The 19,077-nt window shown below is 43.2% G+C and overlaps 3 protein-coding genes across 4 annotated transcripts in view; all 3 read left to right on the plus strand.

Moving 5' to 3' along the window:
• Positions 1-6,144, plus strand: part of ZFAND1 (zinc finger AN1-type containing 1) — a 26,946-nt gene extending 20,802 nt beyond the window's left edge. Inside the window, exons 7-8 of the mRNA XM_069600724.1 lie at positions 1,730-1,885; positions 1,977-6,144. Coding sequence (XP_069456825.1) covers positions 1,730-1,885; positions 1,977-2,147 — 327 coding nt within the window. The 3' untranslated portion in view covers positions 2,148-6,144. The remainder of the gene's footprint in view (positions 1-1,729; positions 1,886-1,976) is intronic.
• SLC10A5 (solute carrier family 10 member 5) lies at positions 5,663-8,209 on the plus strand. Its single transcript, XM_069600721.1, has one exon. The coding sequence runs from the start codon at positions 5,663-5,665 to the stop codon at positions 6,977-6,979; it is 1,317 nt and encodes a 438-aa protein (XP_069456822.1). The 3' UTR covers positions 6,980-8,209.
• Positions 8,210-10,447: 2,238 nt separating this feature from the next.
• IMPA1 (inositol monophosphatase 1) overlaps positions 10,448-19,077 on the plus strand; it is a 36,424-nt gene continuing 27,794 nt past the window's right edge. The window contains exons 1-3 of one of the 2 annotated variants that reach the window (XM_069600722.1): positions 10,448-12,288; positions 18,134-18,196; positions 18,570-18,703. In XM_069600722.1, the coding sequence (XP_069456823.1) occupies positions 12,286-12,288; positions 18,134-18,196; positions 18,570-18,703 (200 nt within the window). In that variant the 5' untranslated portion in view covers positions 10,448-12,285. Of the gene's footprint in view, positions 12,289-14,803; positions 14,914-18,133; positions 18,197-18,569; positions 18,704-19,077 lie in introns of those variants that run through there. The other variant, XM_069600723.1, reaches the window with a different exon arrangement.

A 19,077-nucleotide genomic window follows, 5' to 3' on the forward strand; every position in this document is an offset into this window, starting at 1 on the left:
ATGGCGGCTTTGTGAGCAGCAGCCTAAGTCGGCCTGCAGCAGTGACTTCCTCAGCCTCCTCTGCTGGGGGCCCCATCCCAAACCGGCCTCTGCCTCCAGGCAGTCAGCCAGAGGCAGGGGCCCCTCGCCATGTGGCCTTGCTTTTTCCGTTAACCTGCCTCTTCTGAGCCCTGGGGCCTGTGGCTCAGCCCTCCTGCTGTTACTCTGCGTTTCTGTTCCATTTTGGATACTCAGACACATAGTTATTTTTTTACTTTAAGGGTATATCTTTTAAAATTTCTCTTTTCATTTGTATGCTTTTATTGCCATGTTTCTGGAGCAAGAACTGTAAGGTTACAGAGTTGTCCCAAAGCTGGAATTTCCCATAATTTCTTCTTTTCCTGTTATATGTAATAACGCATTCCACTGGTCTTTAACAAATCTAAATTTCTTAGTGCTGAGATGGAAATTGTGTTGAATCTAGTATTTCTTAAAATAATTGTGATCTTTCCCTATAACTAAGAGACCTTCCAGTTATGCCAACATATTTATTATAGCAGGAATTGGTCTATAAAGCCAGCACTTTTTAAAAGTGATTTTAGGAAAGAAGGGTAGCTCAGAAGCTAAATACCGTTGCTTCTATTCTTGTTTCTTACATTTATAATTTTGCAAGAAAATGCAATATAAAGGAAGCATATAGGGTATAGAATACTAGCGGAGCCATCTCTGAATTTCTGAGTCTTTCTCTTTTGTTGACATGGTACTTTTCTGATTTTTACAGTCTCTTTTTTTCTCAAAGGTCCTGCTGTCTCTAAGTATGTAGCGAGGTCTTTCAGGTGAACAGAAGTGTATATGTATCAGGTATTTTTCAGTTGTAAGAGACAGAAACTTGACTGAAACTCACTAGCCATTTCTTCTCTCGTATAATGAAAAGTAATGCATTGATCTGGTCTCACGGGATGACTGAATGCCAGGACTCAAATGCCCTTGAGAGACGCCGTCGGTTTTCTTGACTTCTCTCTTTATGTGTGTTGTTGCTGCTGCTGCTGCTAAGTCGCTTCAGTCGTGTCCGACTCTGTGACCCCAGAGATGGCAGCCCACCAGGCTCCCCCGTCCCTGGGATTCTCCAGGCAAGAACACTGGAGTAGGTTGCCATTTCCTTTTCCAGTGCATGAAAGTGAAAAGTGAAAGTGAAGTCACTCAGTCGGGTCCGACTCTCAGCGACCCCATGGACTGCAGCCCTCCAGGCTCCTCCGTCCATGGGATTTTATATGTGTTAGACTCACTGTTTTTCCTTTGAAGAAACTTGTCTACATTGGTTCAGGAGTGGCTGAGAGGCACGGGGGATAACTGTAGAAACCTTTGGATGTAATTTAGCAAGACTTTTAAAAAAAAACACCTCTGAAAAAAATGTTGCTCCTCCCTACCCCCAGGGTTTGAATGCACAATCCCAGGAAATGACTAGCCTGATTCAGGGCACAGGCCTATTTGGCACAGATCATCCAGACTAGGGACTTGGGTCCTCTGCCCAGGCGTTTAGGTGGGCACTGGGGTCTATGATTGTCTTCCCACTCAAACGTGCCCACGCGTTTAGGTGGACACTGGGGTCTATGATTGTCTTCCCGCTCAAAGGTGTCTCATCAGAGGCCAGTCCTTCTCTGGCCTGGAGAGGCAAGGAAGCGATGTCACCAGACAGAACCAGATGTCTCCCTCGTGTATGTAACCTGCATTTTAACTTTTATCTTTACAGACGGAAAGAGTTTACTTTCAGGTTTTCTTACCTAAGGGGGGCAAAGAAAAGAGGAGAGCCATGTTCTTCTGCCGAGGGTGGAGCATTGGAAGGGCCACAGACTGCGCTGCTTCTTTAGCCAGCCTTAAAAATGACAACAACAGACCAACAGCTAAGGTAACAACAGGGCAGAACTTTCCCTGAGAGTTTTAGAATACTCTATGAAGCATGTTTATGTACTGCATATGATGTATTTCTGTCTTAACAGAAATTGAGGTTGTGTCACAGTGTCTCAGGAGAGGCCTTACCCTTGGATCATATTTTGGAAACCTGGATTGCTAAGGAGGATTGTCCTTTGTACAATGGTGGAAATATTATCTTGGAATATCTGAGTGATGAAGAACAGTTTTTAAAAAATGTTGATTCTTACTTGGAATAGCCATGCAGGGACTCAAGCCAGAAATCACGAGGAAAATTCATCGTTAGTCAACTTCTTTTACTACAAATACTATATGTGTATATATATATTTTTTTCTTAAGTTGCTTTTGAATGCATTATGTCATAATTTATATTATTAGTCTTCTATTAAATTGAATTTGAATTTTTGTCTTTTCAAGTGTAACCATGAACTGACATCCAGTTAAACAAATGCTTGTATCTAATTAACTTTTATTAGTTCATGCTGTAATTACAACAACAAAGATGTATTTCCCATTTGGTTAATGTGAGCTCTGATGGGCCGTGACTCTGCTCTACGCTATCTTTACTCCAGAATCTAAGATGAAGCAATGACCCTTTTTGGGGACACTGCCATTCTTATGGTAGGAAGAAGAAATGGCTCTTAGAAGATAAGATGCGTGACCTTTCGCTTTAAGCAAGACACATGACCAGGCCTAGCCTCATGGGGCGGGGAAGTATAGCCTTAGTATCTGCCTCCATTATGATGGGTCAATTGGTGTGTATGCATGAATCATAGAAACTTAGAGGTCATCTCAATCACTCTATAAAGTTTGTAGATGAGGAATCTCAGACCTAGGAAGAAGAAGTTATTTTTTTGTTGCCACCTAAGTGGTTCGGGGCATCTCTCTGATAAAAACCCCTCCGGTGACTTCATCACTTTGTCAGTATGGAGATATTACAATAAAAAGGAAGATGGGATGCCGAAGTTAAGGCCCTTTATATATACCCAAGCGCAACACATGCCAAAAGTAACAACCTGTACCAACACATTAAAATTAATGCTCCTAACTGATGTCTTCCATCTATACTCCACAAAGTACCACCATAGAGAAGGGATGGAAGTTACTTCTGTTTGTTATCTGTCCCTTTCCTACTTTGCAATAGACAGGGGTAGTGGCTTTAGGTTTAATTAAGGGAATAAACTCAGAATGTTTATTTCATCTCTAATTCTTTCTTCATACTGTTTTCATGCAGTGAATGGAGATAACTTCTGATTCTATCAGCAGCTTGAACATTCATTTATTAACCAAGTTTTTCAAGTACCTTCTAAATGATAGGATTTGATTCTAACTGCCATGGTGGATACAGTGAAGAAATGCATACTTAATTAGAACTATAATACAAAGCAGTATGGCTAGTGCCAAATGAATATGTAGTAAGTGCCATTATGCTCTAATAACTCTTTTATCAGAAACCAGAAGACCAGAAGTAAAAATAATCCTTAAACATATTCCAGAGACCAGAAGGTTTAATACCAGCTAATACCTTAGCATCTGTCATAATTACTTGCACATAGTAAGCTGACAAACACGTCTCATGAACTGAACAAAAGCTAAATATACCAGAAAAAATACCAGTGGGGGTTGAAAAGAGAGAAAGTACGGCTGCAGAGATTGAGCTTAATTTAAGGAGACCAAAGAACAGGTCCTGTCATGATTAGAAAAGAAAGCAGCTTGGAGGGAAGGACTTACTTAAATCATCAGAAATCTGATCTCGGATAGTTGAGTGGACTAGTTGGAAGAGGCACAGGTGCCAGCATTCTTGGAGGCGCTGTGGATCCAGATGCATTGTGGGCAGGAGAGGAGGTCCCTCAAGGGTCTCATTTCCAAATGACTCTTGAAATCCTACCTCTTTCTTAGGCTTTCTTTTAAGGCTTGTGTCTGCTTAATATAATTCTAAGATTGACTGTACCCACCTGCCCCTTTAGAATCTTTTCACTGCCCACAGGCAACTAGAACTAAAAGGAGAAAGCCCGCAAATTGAAAGAAGTTTTAAACTCAGATAAATATTTAACGTACATGATGACAGAAATGAGTTGTCATATAAGTAGCCAGTAAAGACATGTGAATGATAAACTACTGATTTTCCCCAGATTTGTCAGATTTTATCCTGGATGATTCTTAAGGAAAAGGGGAAAGGCTGCAGATGGAAGAATCTGAGGAAAGTAAAGTTTACATTTCGCACCTCTTTGACCTGGGACACAATAATTGTGAATAAGATGTTTGGTCACATAACATAACGGCAGCTTTGGCTTCAAGTCCTTCATGTTTGTCTTCCTCATCTTTTTAAACCAGGGAAGTTCCCTGAGAATTTACACTGATTGGTACACTGTATCTTATTTTTCTTAATGTAATACATGGAAATAAAACTTATGAACTAAAATGTATTGCATTTGAAATATTAACCTACATAAATCAGATTTTCAAAAACGTGTAAAAATGTCCAATAAAAATTGCTTGGACAGTTTTTGAAGAGCAAACGTTTTATGATCTAAAATACTCAATACATAGCTGTCATTGTTGGATGAGACACAGTGTCGTGATTACATGAAGGGTCTGCTGAAATGGTTAGATGATCAGAGGCTAGTAGACCTATAGGCTCAGTAGTAGATAACTGTAAAGGGTTTTCTGTTGTTTTGTCTCTTTTTTTTTTTTTTTTCTGCTTAGCATCACAAACCCCTCCTCTCGTTTGGGTAATTGAAAGCATTTGTGAGTCTGTGGATTGAAGTCCAAAAAGCCTGATACTTTTCCTTGTTTCTGGCAGCCCTCAAGCATATGACCCAAGTTGGGTCAATTGAATATCTTTGCCCTCGCTGTGAACTAGGAGTAGTGTTACAAGGAAGGAAGAAGAGTTCAGAGTTAGTCCCAGTGGCCTTCCGTTGCCCCATTGGTCAGAGTCCCAGTGCCCAGCAGCAGCGGTCCACTAACCAGACTGTTTCTTCAGCCGTGGATACAGCTATGTGCTTCTCTAGGTTGCCAAGCTATCTAGTAACCACCCAGGGAATTGTTTTTCTACCTAAAGACACCACAGACAGTTCCAGTTTTTGCCTCACTGATAGGATCACTGTTTAGAGTTGTGGGAAAACTTATTAACCTAAGGCTGCTGCAAGGCCAGTTTATGCGCTCCGCAGTTTCCTAAGAAATGATTAAGAGCCACCAGGACTAAGCTCCAGGAGGGAAGAGTCAGCTGGCTTGGCTACTGTGGTGTACCCTGCTCCTAGCCCAGGCCCCCAGCACATGCATTTAGTAAATTTTTATTTGATTTTGACCTGAATGAATAAAATAATAGTACTCAACTTTAGGCCTCCTCAACATCTGTTTAAATTTTTGGGTCCTGTCTGCTTTTAGCATAGGAGGGAACAGAACTCAAAAGACGATGACACTAAGGTGTTAAATTCAGGTAAACAGGAGGCTGTTTTTCCAGTGGCAGAAATGAGGAAGTGGAGGGGCGGGAAAGAGCTAGGTTTCAATGGTGATGAACTGAACCTGTTAAATGCTGTGTCTTTTGCGTTTCATAACTGGGTTAAACCGGTTGTGTCACTCCTTAGACAGCTCTGTACTTGTTTGAACAGTACAACAGTCCCTCCTACTGAACTTTGATCCAGCAGAAACAACTGTTACCTAACAACTTCAGACCATCACCGGAACACCTGTATGAAGAATGTTCTTCAGTTTAACTAGCTTTGCGTACGTGATTTCTTTTAAACTTTTAAAATGATTAGAAAACTTTTTATTGCCCTGCTTTTGTCATCTGTGACTCTTGGAGAAGCCAGGAAATCCTTTCTCAGTTTCCTGAACATGGAAAAGACTGAAGTTCTGTTTTTCACAAAGACGGAAGAAGCTGTCGTTGTGAGGTCAACTTACAGAGATAAACAGCCCAACTCCAGCTACCTCCTTGTGCAACTGGGAGACGATAGAATACTCCAGGTGGCGAATGTGACCAAGACCTTATCGGACGTGACCAACTTTACCATAAACCTGGTGATGGGTGGAGACGGAGAGACGAATCTGACCGTTCAGCTGTGGGATTCGGAAGGTAGGGGCCAAAGGCTCATTGAAGAGATCCAGAATGTCCGAGTTAGCGTGCTCAGACAGAGACGTGACAGTCGTTCCCAGGCACCAGACCTCCTCAACAGAAACATCCTAATGCTGTTTCTGCCAATGATACTGTTAAATAAATGTGCGTTTGGGTGCAAGATTGAGTTCCAGGTGTTTGAAACAGTGTGGAAGAGACCTTTGCCCGTAGTTCTTGGGGTGGTCATACAGTTTTTTCTTATGCCGTTTTGCGGATTCCTTCTGACGCAGATTTTGGCCTTGCCTGAGGCCCAGGCGTTTGGGTTTATAGTCACCTGCACGTGCCCAGGTGGGGGTGGGGGCTACCTCTTCGCCCTGCTTCTAGAAGGAGATGTCACTTTGGCCATTCTGATGACCTGTACGTCAACGTTTCTGGCCCTGGTCACGATGCCTACCAATTCATACATATACAGTAGAATCTTAGGGTTATCGGGCACACTGCATATCCCTATTTCTAAAATTATGTCAACCCTCCTTTTCATCCTCACACCGATGTCAGTGGGAATAGCCATCAAGCGTAGACTGCCTGACAAAGCCAAGTTCTTGGAGAGGATCATTAGGCCTCTGAGTTTTATTTTAATGTGTGTAGGGATTTATTTGACTTTCAGCATGGGATTGGTGTTTCTGAAAGCAATGAACCTGGACGTGCTTCTGTTGGGTGTCTCAGTTCCTGCTTTGGGTTTGTCGTTCGGGTACTTTTTTGCTAAAATTTCTATGCTCCCTCTTCCTGTTTGTAAAACTGTTGCTATTGAAGGTGGGGTGCTGAATAGTTTCTTAGCCCTTGCCATTATTCAGCTTTCCTTTTCACAGTCTGATGCAGACTTGGCATCTGTGGCTCCATTTACAGTGGCCATGTGTTCTGCATGTGAAATGTTACTGATCCTTCTGTTCTACAAGGCTAAGAAAAGGTGTGTCCTTAACACAGAAGAAAAAAGAATGAAAAATCCCCCAGTCTAACGGTTAAAGCTTTCCTGAATTTTCCTACTCTGAATTAGTTACTGTGGGAGATGCAAAGAATATCTGAGATGATTCCTGCTCTCAACTCACTTATGATCTGATTGAAAACATGACATTAGGGGAGAAAGACAGTCATATGTGCCTAACACCCAGTGGACAGTCCAGACTGTTAAATGTGCAGGAATTCAGAAGGAGACTACTATAGCATTGGAATGGAATATAATACCTTATTATGATGTATCCCAAGTATTTACAGGAGGGCTGCCCTTCCACAATAGGCATTTGGTAATCACTCACACAGTGAACGGACATGTCAATTCCTATTTGAAATCAGTCCATCTTCAATGCAGCATCTCTGGTCTCCTCGGTGTCCCTTGCATCGTCTCCACCTGAGACGCCGCCATTTGCCCTGGGGCACAGGGTCCTCTCTCCCCACTCTTCTCACTTCTTCCCTCCTCTTTCCCTCGTTACAGGTTACAGTAGAACTGTTTCCTACAGACCGTCTCCTGTAATGCCTCTCTGTTGGCCTCCTCTCCATTCTCAGACCCGCTTTTGTGCTGCCCCCTAAACGTTTCTTCCCCAGCTTTTGGCCTCTCTGTCTACTCTCCAGTACACTGGCAGATAAATGTCCCTAAACTTAACTTTGGTCATGTGCTTTCCCTGCTGCAAAGCCTTGTCACCTCTTGAATAAAGTCTGTATTCCTAGTGAGGCATTTCCTACTCTCTTAGCTTTCCGGTTTTATCTCCTCTCCCACTTTTTACATGCAGGCTTTGTTCCAGTCAGCAGATGACTGGGTCACTCATGACTGTGCTTTTGTTCACATTGTCCCTGCAACCTGAGGGGCCCACATCATCTCTGTCTAAACGCGGACCACTCTCACAGACCTGGCTGAAACACAAGCTTTGACTAATCCCTGTTAGCTACCAGGAATTGAAGTTTCCTCTAGATTCTCATCACAGTTTTCTACATCCATAGTATTTAGCCAGCCTGGCTTGTGTTACAGTTCTTTGTGTTGCTATTGTATCCTCCCTATTTTGCTATAAGTCTTTGAACATGTGTTTTATAGACATAACATGTAAACCATGCAATATGATAAGTTTATATAATAGCATAAATAGTATAATATAAACAGTAGAATATGATAATGCAAATAATATTTATTTTGATACTTTACATAATGTCTAGCACATTTCCTATGTGCTGATTCAAATAAAGTGTTGAAGCACAAACTAGGGCCCAAATGAATAGTATGCTTGTTTTTATACTAACATTGAGTTTTTAAAGGCAGGTTTTAGTATCTAGTTTCAGTTTTCACTTTACTCCAGAGAGAGTGTGGGCATCAAGAAAGAGAAGTCACTCTAAATGAACCTGCTTCCCACATTTCACAAGCGTGCAGTTGTAGGCAAATTACTTAATCACTCTGTAGTACCATTTGCTCGTCTAAAAAACTGAAATGATAGTGTCAACGCCATCAAATTGTCATAGGAGTTAACTGAGATCTTATGGACAGTGTACTTAGAACAGGGTACATGCTCCTCAAGTGTTAGCTGCTGTAATTCTTTTACCACACTTCAAACTTTTGACCCTAGTGTACCTACTATTGTTTTGAAATACCAATCTGATAACTTTAGTGTGGAGGCTAAAATTTTGAACATTTCCCTATCAGTGTGATTCCCCATCTTACAGTATTAGGGAACTTTTGTTCCGTTTGCGAACTGACAACTATAGTTCTTTTTTTCTTATTTTACCAAATCCAGTATTTGAATACCAAGATTTATGAAAGCCCTGGTTTGGCATGGTTGGTGGATGGTTATTATTCATTTTATAAAATGATAATTGCCTACATGAAACACTTTACTATTGACTCCATTAAAACAGAAATCTCCACTTAGGGCCTTATATTGTAATTAAGCTTGCATGCATTTGACTTTTACATATTTTCATGAACATATTTTACTGATCGGGAGATAAGAAATTGCCTTTCTAGTTGTACTTTATCCTTAACTTTGTGGCTTCAAACAAGACATTTTCTCTGCAGTTCAGTTTTCAAATTTGTAAAAGGAAGAGATTCAGTTGAAGTTTAAGATATTGCTCAATTCCTACGCCTGTAATTCTGGCATGAAACTCTGGGTCATTAACACCATAGATGGTGATGGATTCAGGTTGACAATAATAACCACCCACAGCAGCTGCTTTCTACTGGAGGCAAAAACCAAAATAGTTTCCTGAAGGCAGAGACCACATATTATTTATTCTTCGAATTCCTCGTAGTTTTTAACCAATGCCTTTAATCATGTTGGTGCTCAGAAAACACTGAGTTAATTAATCATTAATGTCTGTAAAGAAGTGAAGTGAAGTTGCTCAGTCGTGTCCGACTCTTTGCAACCCCATGGACTGTAGCCTACCAGGCTTCTCTGTCCATGGGATTTTTCAGGCAAGAGTACTGGAGTGGGTTGCCATATACTCAGGGGCCAGGTTATGCCTGGGTCTTCATTTCCAGCTCTATCACCAGCTGGGTGACATTGGTCAAGCTACTTAATCTCTCTGTGCCTAAATTGATGTGGAAAGTGGGGATAATGATAATATATACCTAATGGTATTTTCATGAGAAGTAAATTAGTTAACATTAGTAAGATCCTCAGAATAATGCCTAACACACAGTAAACTCTAATTATTATGGTTACTCTATGCATGTTTGATCTTGCACCTAAAAGCAGACAAATGTGTATGAATGGAACTTGAAATGTATTTCATTTATCTTACAGATGTATCAGGGAAAGACCGAAATTTTACATGAGAAAGTTTGTTTAATTTAGACGGGGATGAAGTTATTCAAGCTACTTATTTGTTCTTTAAGAATGAGAGACATAAAGCAGGCTACCTAATTGCTTGAGTTCAGACCAACAACTTGTCCAGCAATAATCAGTATCAAAGCTGCAGAGAACAAAGAGATTTATTTGAGGTTTTAAGAACTGCAGTTCAAGAGACACAGATTTTGGTAAACCCAAAAGAGTGTCTATCTTAGGGGAGAAAAAGAGTCAGGAGCTTATACAGGTGAAAGTTACAAGGATGTTCACGAATTTTGACTAACCTTGATTCAAGAAAGGAAATAATTGTCCTCAAGGGACAGGCTGTCGTGAGTCATTTTAGGTTAAGGGCTCAGTAATATCTTGAGTTTCTGGAACACTGGGTAGATGTTCTGGGTGCATGTGTTAAGATATTAAGGTGTATTTGGGCTGAGACGTAAATCACACTTCCTCAATGGCATCCTGACTATGAGCTCCATCTTGATTTTCCTTTCACATGTTTCTTTTCACATTGGTTAGACAAAAGATCCAGGGGTAAAGGGATGTCATGTTTAAAAAAAAGTTTCATTCCAATCTTTAATAGAGATGATTCTATGATATATATATATATATATATATATATATATATATATATAGCTACTAAAAATTGTCGGCAATTTCAGCCTCTGTTATGTCAAAACATGAAACCTTGTTAGGTATCCTGAAGATTCCACTCATGAAGGCCCCCATTTTGTGTGTATAAATTCTTATCATTTTTAATCAAAGTCCACTAACAATTAATTATTAAGAAAATCTTGGTATGTAGAATCAGATTCTGTGTGTGTATGTGTGTGTGTGTGTTTGTGAGAGAGAGAGAGAAAGACAGAGAGAAAGGAGATTCCATTTAAAAGAAATCCACTCCAGAGACTAAACAGAGTTAGCAAGATACCCAGGACTGCCAGGAGAGGAATCACGTTGAAGGTCACTCTTTATTACACAAATACAATGCAGCTGGATGGCCATCACTCAGGCAGGTGACTACCGAGCACTCTGCTTGACAAAGGAAATCCTTCCCAGCACCTCTCCATGAACACTCAGGTCTCAGGAGGTGTTAACGGCACTGGATCTCACCTCCCCTCCAGGTTCTCATGGATGGAAGTCAGCTAGTAGGAAAAGGTATCAACAGCCCCTAAGAGGGATCTCCTTATTAGGGAAACCTGGAATGGTGACCTGGACATCATGCCAGGGAGCAGATTCTGTCCTGAGGCAGTGGAAGCTGAACCCTCTATAGCCCCCAAGCACTCTGGCACAGCACACAGTCGAGGATTGGGAACAAAGTCTGCAGGCGCGACTGTAACTTTAAAAATTACCCCTTTGGGAAGCCAAGGGCAGCGCACCAGGCACCAGGTCTCCGCAGCCATCTGAACCGCTCAGCACTGGACAAAAGCCTTGTGGATAGTGGGGAACCAGTGTGCAACACCGCCAAAACCAGGTCTGAGCACTAGACCTCTCTGAGCACTAGAGGACTCTTCATTTCACTTTCGGTCAGGCATCTGAAAGCAGAACAGCTTCCTTGGACTGAGAAATTTCCAAGTTACTTGAGGACAGTGGTAAACTATCAGCTGAGGCCACTAGAAAAAGGCTGTACTTTCCACTCATTGGAGGTAGAGAGCTTGAAATAGTTTTTAATTTCAAGGAGTGAAATAGTCCATCCATCTTATTTCACTTCCAGTACTCTGATTTTAGCAGCTTTGCCAAAGCAGTGGGACCATGTTTATTTAAATGAGGTTTAAAGAGGGCTCATGACATTTCTGCAAATGCCTGGAAAATTTTATTTGGTTAAAACCCAACACTTGTCATCACGTAGTTGGCAAGATTATTATTTTAAGATAACTGACGATGAAGAACCAAAAATTAATTTCTGAAGTGGTTTTTTTTTATCAATAAAACAAAAGCAGCTTTTATTAGACAAATCAAGGTCATCAAATCAGATACAGCATCATTCTTTCAAAGGAGACAACGTTCTGGCTCTTTGTGAGGTTTGAGAATTGATCCCACGCTTCATGTCATTCACCTTTGAGAATTCTCATTTGCAATACATTGGTGACAATATCCCATCTTCTGCTGAAGCTAAGAGAAGAAATCACTGCAAATACAAAAAGCCAAATAACCTGCTTCCTTGATCCTGTTGTGACATCTTACGTCTGTGCTATTTGTGTTATAATGGTAAGACTGTATGATGCCAGATGTGTTATTTCAAGAACAGGAAACATTTTAAGGACTGTAGACTAGTCCTTGCACCTCGTGCGATGCAACCTCGTCATGCCAACACCACATTCCCTGAATGTGGACTTCGGAGTCACTGCTTTCTATACTTTGCTCTTGCTGTGGGACTTGAGGATAAATAAACTCCCTGAGCCTCAGTTTCCTCCTCCGTATGATGCAGCTGATTATATCTTCTCATGGAACTGTCTCGATATTCAAGTAAAGTAACGCATGTGAAAACAAGTGCCTGAAGCATGGTAAGTCCTCAGTAAATGGTAAGAAACCAAAATAATTCTTAATAGGGGCAGTTGGTTCTGGCCAACAAATACCTATCTATCTATCTGTCTGTCTATCAACTATCTATTAATCATGGGTTAACTATAGTGTATATTGGTCGGAGGAAAGAAAACTTGCCTCTAGGGAACCGTCTAAATTCTTCTGACTGGACTAAGAATTAAATTGACGTGAAAGTGACAGTTGCTCAGTCATGTCTGGCTCTTTGCAACCCCATGGACCATACAGTCCACAGAACTCTCCAGGCCAGAATCCTGGAGTGGGCAGCCTTTCCCTTCTCCAGGGGATCTTCCCAACCCAGGGATCGAACCCAGGTCTCCTGCATTGCAGGCAGAGTCTTTACCAGCTGAGCCACAAGGGAAGCCCTAAGATGACATGAGACAGAGGCAACAGGAGAAAATCAAGTTTAATTTTATGCTTGTGAGAATTCCACAAAGATAAGAGAGCCAGAGACCCCACGTGCAGGAGAGGGTCAGAGGCAGAAAAGTAAAATGAGGGCTCTATACCATCCTCAAGGAGGTCAGTCCTGGGTGTCCATTGGAAGGACTGGTGTTGAAGCGGAAACTCCAATACTTTGGCCACCTGATGTGAAGAACTGACTCATTTGAAAAGACCCTAATGCTGGGAAAGATTGAAAGCGAGAGGAGAAGGGGATGACAGAGGATGAGATGGTTGGATGGCATCACCGACTCAATGGACATGCGTTTGGGTAAGCTCCGGGAGCTGGTGATGGACAGGGAGGCCTGGCATGCTGAGGTTCATGGGGTCACAGTCAGACACCACTGAGCGACTGAACTGAACTGATATACCATCCTGAGCTAAGGAATGGGATGGGTCCTGAGAGCTTCCAAGGATAGGAGAATGATAAGAAAAGCAGATGTTTGGTGATTAGATATTTGCCCTACCATATAGATGGGCCCTTTAGATAAAGCGCATCTCCAGTAATAAACTGTTTTCTGAGCAAACCCCCCAATTTAAATTCTTCTAGGTGGTTAAGGGAGGGACAGTAATTTCTCTTGCATTCACCAGGTCTCAGTTGCCTTTAGCTCAAAATAATCCTCTTGCAAAAGTGGAACATTTGGAAGAGGCTCCTTATGAACCCCTGTAACATGCAAACATACAGTGTACGTTTACACAGCATCAGTTCAGTTTAGTCACTCAGTCGTGTCCGAGTCTTTGTGATCCCATGGACTGCAGCATGCCAGGCTTCCCTGTCCATCACCAACTCGCAGAGCTTACTCAAACTCATGTCCACTGAGTTGGTGATGCCATCCAACCATCTCATCCTCTGTCATCCCCTTCTCCTCTCGCTTTCAATCTTTCCCAGCATTAGGGTCTTTTCAAATGAGTCAGTTCTTTGCATCAGGTGGCCAATGTATTGGCGCTTCAGCATCAGTCCTTCTAATGAATATTCGGGACTGATTTCCTTTAGGATTGACTGGTTATCTCCTTGCAGTCCAAGGGACTCTCAATAGTCTCCAACACCACAGTTCAAAAGCATCAATTCTTCGGGGCTCAGCTTCTTTGTAGTCCAACTCTCACATCCATACATGACCACTGGAAAAACCAAAGCCTTGACTAGATGGACCTTTGTCGGCAAAGTGATGTCTCTGCTTTTAAATATGCTGTCTAGATTGGTCATAGCTTTTCTTCCAAGGAGAAAGCGTCTTTTAATTTCATGGCTGCAGTCACCATCTGCAGTGATTTTGGAGCCCCAAAGCATAAAGTCTCTCACTGTTTCCACTGTTCCTCCATCTATTTGCCATGAAGTGATGGGACCAGATGCCCTTATCTTCCTTCTCTGAATGTTGAGTTTTAGGCCAACGTTTTCACTCTCCTCTTTCACTTTCACGCAGCATGCTGCTGCTGCTAAGTCGCTTCAGTCGTGTCCGACTCTGTCCGACCCCATAGACAGCAGCCCACCAGGCTCCCCTGTCCCTGGGATTCTCCAGGGAAGAATACTAGAGTGAGTTGCCATTTCCTTTTCCAATGCATGAAAGTGAAAGTGAAGTCGCTCAGTCGTGTCTGACTCTTAGCGACCCCATGGACTGCAGCCTACCAGGCTCCTCCATCCATGGGATTTTCCAGGCAAGGGTACTGGAGTGGGCTGCCACTGCCTTCATGCAGCATAGGTTTAACAAATAAAAATTGCAAAGCTAGAGACATACCTCCAGTTTGTGTTTTGTCAAAAGAGTAGTCTGGAATAAAAGACAGGGAGAAAGAAATGGAAATAGGAAGACTGGAAGGAATGAAAAACGCGAGAAATGGCAAAATAGAGGAGAGGAATTTTCTTTTAATTACAGACAAATGTATGGGCAGGAGAAAGAAGCACAGATGAAAGAAGGTGCAGACCCTGAAGGCCTAGGCAGGGTGTGGCGGCTCCGGCCGCTCAGCCGCGGGGCTGGGGGCTGGGTGCAGGATGCAGGGTGCAGCGGTGCGCGGTGTGGGCGGGGCATGCGCAGGCCCCGCCCGTGGGCGGGCGGCGGGGCGGGACTTCCTGTCGGGCGGACGCTCTGGCTCCCCTCCCGCTGCCCTGTCGCTGCGGAAGCGCCGCGCGTCTGACAGGCTGGTGCGCCCGCCGCTCTGAGGTGAGCCCGGTCTCCCCGCTGCACTTTGGGCGGGCGTGGGGTCGGCTGGCGCCTGCGGCCCCGCACAGCGGGTCGAGGAGGTGGGCTCGGCCGGGGGCACCCGGCGCGGAGGCCTCGGTCGAGGGGCTGAGGGTCCGGGACGGCCCCCGCGCCGCGGGGCCTCTGAGCGGCGGGTGCGGGGTGACCCACTGGCTCTCGTCCCGCCGATCCCGGAGGCCCGGTCCGTGTCCAGGGCGGGTGGTCCCCGCCTGCCCTCGACCGCGTGTAGCGCTTCCGCGGACGGGCGGCAGGAGGCGGCGAGCGGGGCAGAGACGTCCACGCGCCTCAGGGGTTAGTCTCCGAGCAGGCGAAGGCGGACTAAGGTGCTTCCTTTGGGCTTGTCGTAAGACTGGTTGAAGGCGAAGGCGCGCACACAGCTGAGCACAGTGTAGGAAAGACCCCCGAGTGCGCCAGGGGTGACGGACGGCGGCCCGTGGGCTTCCAGGCCGGGCGGCCTCCTCAGAGTGTCCGTCAGAGGCGGCGCTCAGTGGCTGCCTGCTCACGTAACTTACGTGTTTGTGTCTGCAGGCCGTACCTCTCTTTTGAGGTCAGGATCATGTGTTCAGCGGCCTAATGGACCTCTCCTTTTGGCTTCACAAAGGCTCCTCACGCTCTTCTAATTAAACTTTTGATCCCCCCACCTCCTAACCAGATCTCAGATTTGACTCTCTTCTATCGTTCCAAGTTTCGGTTAATGTCACGTTATCCATTCATTTGCCTAAGTGGGAAATCTGGGCCTCATTAAACTCTCCCCCTCCCTCAAGCTCCATATCCACTTTATTGCCGAGTGCCCTCACCTTTTCCTCCCAGAGCGGTTTCCCTACTGTCCATTCCTCCCTCCACCCCCGCGTCCGTCTTGTCCTGCAGCCCCCATGTAATGATTCCTCATGGCTCTCAAATCGAAATCATGCCTCTAAGGGGTGATCATCATGACAGGACCCCCCAGCCACATCCCTCTTCCTGTTCCTCTTAATCTCTGAGCTGTCACTTAGGCCTTTTGGTTCCTCTTCACTTACCAGGAGTCCTGCAGTTGAGTTAGTCCTTCAAATCTTGGTTGAATCGTGTTCTTAGGGAAAGGATATCTGGTACCTAAGACCAGGTCAGTGTTCTCCTGTTAGATGCTTCTCATTGAATAAATACTCAATGCATAGCTCTCGAATGATTAAACAAGTACAGCCTCTGGGTGGAGAATCCCCAAAAGAAAGGGTAACTGTTGAAATGATCCTGGAAGAATTGGTAGGAATTACACATATCAGTGCTGTGAGAAGGGGGAGATATGAGTGGCTTAAGCACAGTTTCCCACTAGAAAGCAGATTCACGGTGAGAAAATCCAGTTCTGTTGAAGCCTAATAGAAGGGAACAGGAGTAAGAATGAAAAGAAGAAAGATCTTAGAAACAATTCTTGAACTGCTCTGAGTAATTCAAAAAGTGGCTTCCTTCTAAAATCATGTAAATGCTTATATTAAGAAACAGGCTTCCCATGTGGCTCAGTGTTAAAACAATCTGCCCGCCCAGGCAGGAGTTGCAGCAGACCCTGGATTGATCCCTGGATTGGGAAGATCCCCTGGAGAAGGAAATGGCACCCCACTCCAGTACTCTTGCCTGGAGAACCCCATGGACAGAGGAGCCTGGCGGGCTACAATCCATGGGGTTGCAAAGAGTCGGACACAACTGAGCACGCACGCATAAAATATATATATATTAAAAAGAAACAGCTAGCAGAAACAGCTCAAAGTATCTGCCGAAGAATTGATGCTTTTGAACTGTGGTGTTGGAGAAGACTCTTGAGAGTCCCTTGGACTGCAAGGAGATCCAATCAGTCCATTCTGAAGATCAGTCCTGGGTGTTCTTTGGAAGGAATGATGCTAAAGCTGAAACTCCTGTAATTTGGCCACCTCATGCGAAGAGTTGACTCATTGGGAAAGACTCTGATGCTGGGAGGGATTGGGGGCAGGAGGAGAAGGGGACGACAGAGGATAAGATGGCTGGATGGCATCACTGACTTGATGGACATGAGTCTGAGTGAACTCTAGGAGTTGGTGATGGACAGAGAGGCCTGGCATGCTGCGATTCATGGGGTCGCAAAGAGTCAGACACGACTGAACAACTGAACTGAACTGATCTGTCATTTGCCCCCACCCCCATCCCCTCTCCTCCCCATTCGGATACTGTGAGCACCATGATTGGGATTTCAGACCAGTCTCGGGTCTAAAAGTCTGTCAGTTCTTCTCAACTGTAAAGATTACACAATTAGGGTTGCTTTATAAATGATGCCACACATTTCTGAGTCTGACCTCTTAAAAAGCTTCATTGTCCTAGGTATAGATTTTAGAGTGTGGTTAAGCCTGTGGTGAGTTATTTTAATCTTCTCTGCAAAAGTCAGTGGAAAGTTGGACAGTTCGGAAGACAAAACTGTTTTATTTTTTGCCCTCTCTGAAACCTGCAGCAGTTCCTTTCTAGCTTTATACATTTTTTTTAGTCCTAGAATTTTCTTCCCTCAGAATGTCACAGTGGAAAAAGCAGTGGGCTTTCAATTCAGAATCAAGTTCAAATTCTGGTTGTGTCATCTGTCTATAAAATCTTGGGCAAATTAGTTATATTCACTGAGCTTTAAGTTCTTCATCTTTACAATCTCTTTAAAAATAATTTTACATGTACAAAGCACCATACTGCCTGATACTCAATTAGTGCTTTCTCCCCCTTCCCTCTAAAACTTCTTTAATTTCTATCCATGGTCAGTTGAATCCATGGATGCCAAAACTGCGATACTGAGGGCTGACTGTTCCTTGTATTCTTTTTCTGATTTTTACTTTTTTCTTAAACCCAAATATGCATCTATGTTTTAGAATATTTCTTATGTCATTTATTCTCCATTCCTCAAATGATTGTCGTTTTTTAAAGTGTGATATGGTATGGGCCCTTTGAGAAACACTTTCATTGAATACTTTTTGTTATGAAAATGTTTCTACAATAGAAGTGAATGAAGCTAGGTTAAAAATGTTTCTTAATGAACCTGTGATGAATATTGAAAAAAAATGAATTCTAGAATCAGGAGGAGGGTGAATCCTGAATGGAAGTATTTTGCAAATTGAGATGTTTTTGTGAACAGACTTCTGTAATTAAGACTTTTTAAGCAATGTGTAACTGCTTTGTCTCTGTATGTGTTCCATCTGTTGAGAAGATGGCTGACCCTTGGCAGGAATGCATGGATTATGCAGTAACCCTCGCAGGACAAGCTGGAGAGGTACGAACTGAAAGCTCCGCCATGATGTGATGGATGTGGGCAGTGTGTGGTTGCCTTCTTAAACAAAACATGTATTTTTATTGATCTGGATTTGTTTTCAATTTACTTAATGGGTGAATACTTCCATTTTATGTCATTAAACATTTTATAATAACAGTTGTATATCTAAAATTGGCTGTAAGATTCTATGGTTTTCTACGTAGAAAGTCGTAACCACTAAGGGTTTATTTTATATACATTGTGGTAAGAAACATTTAAGAATACCATTCCATAAAGATTGATTGTTTCAAATCATTTCTATTATTCATCTTTTAATTTGGTTTAAAATGACTTATATGCTTTTCTTATTTGCTTACCAAAAAAATCTTTTTAGGTGGTTCGTGAAGCGCTCAAGAATGAAATGAATATTATGGTTAAAAGTTCTCCGGCTGATTTGGTAACTGCTACTGACCAAAAAGTTGAAAAAATGCTTATCTCATCCATAAAGGAAAAGTATCCATCTCACAGGTATTGCTTATGTCATTTTCATGTGATAAAAATGAAATCTAGGTTGGTGTCCAAGATTTTGACTTTAGACTCAGAAACTGACTGTGCTTAATTTAAGCTGAACTGGAGTTTATTTGGAGGGTGTCAGAATCCCTGAGAGTAGGACTGAGCACCCAGGGAGGAAGGCAGAGCTGTAGGGTTGGGTTGGGGTTGGGTCAGGGTTAGGTGCCATCGTTCAGAAGCTTGCTGATAGCCTCACTCCTGACTGCTCTCTTTAGATGTCTTACCCCATTAGCTCAAGGTTACAAATCGTGGGCAAAAACATCACTTGCTGAACTTAGGGTTTTTTCCCCTAAGCTCAAACTTCCAGGGAGCGGTGAACAGGGGATATTTGG

This window comes from Ovis canadensis, chromosome 9 (genome assembly GCF_042477335.2).
Source record: "Ovis canadensis isolate MfBH-ARS-UI-01 breed Bighorn chromosome 9, ARS-UI_OviCan_v2, whole genome shotgun sequence".
NCBI lineage: Eukaryota > Metazoa > Chordata > Mammalia > Artiodactyla > Bovidae > Ovis > Ovis canadensis.

Coding starts and splice junctions, on each gene's coding strand:
- SLC10A5 (XM_069600721.1), top strand. CDS start 5,663: ATGATTAGAAAACTTTTTATTGCCCTGCTTTTGTCATCTGTGACTCTT.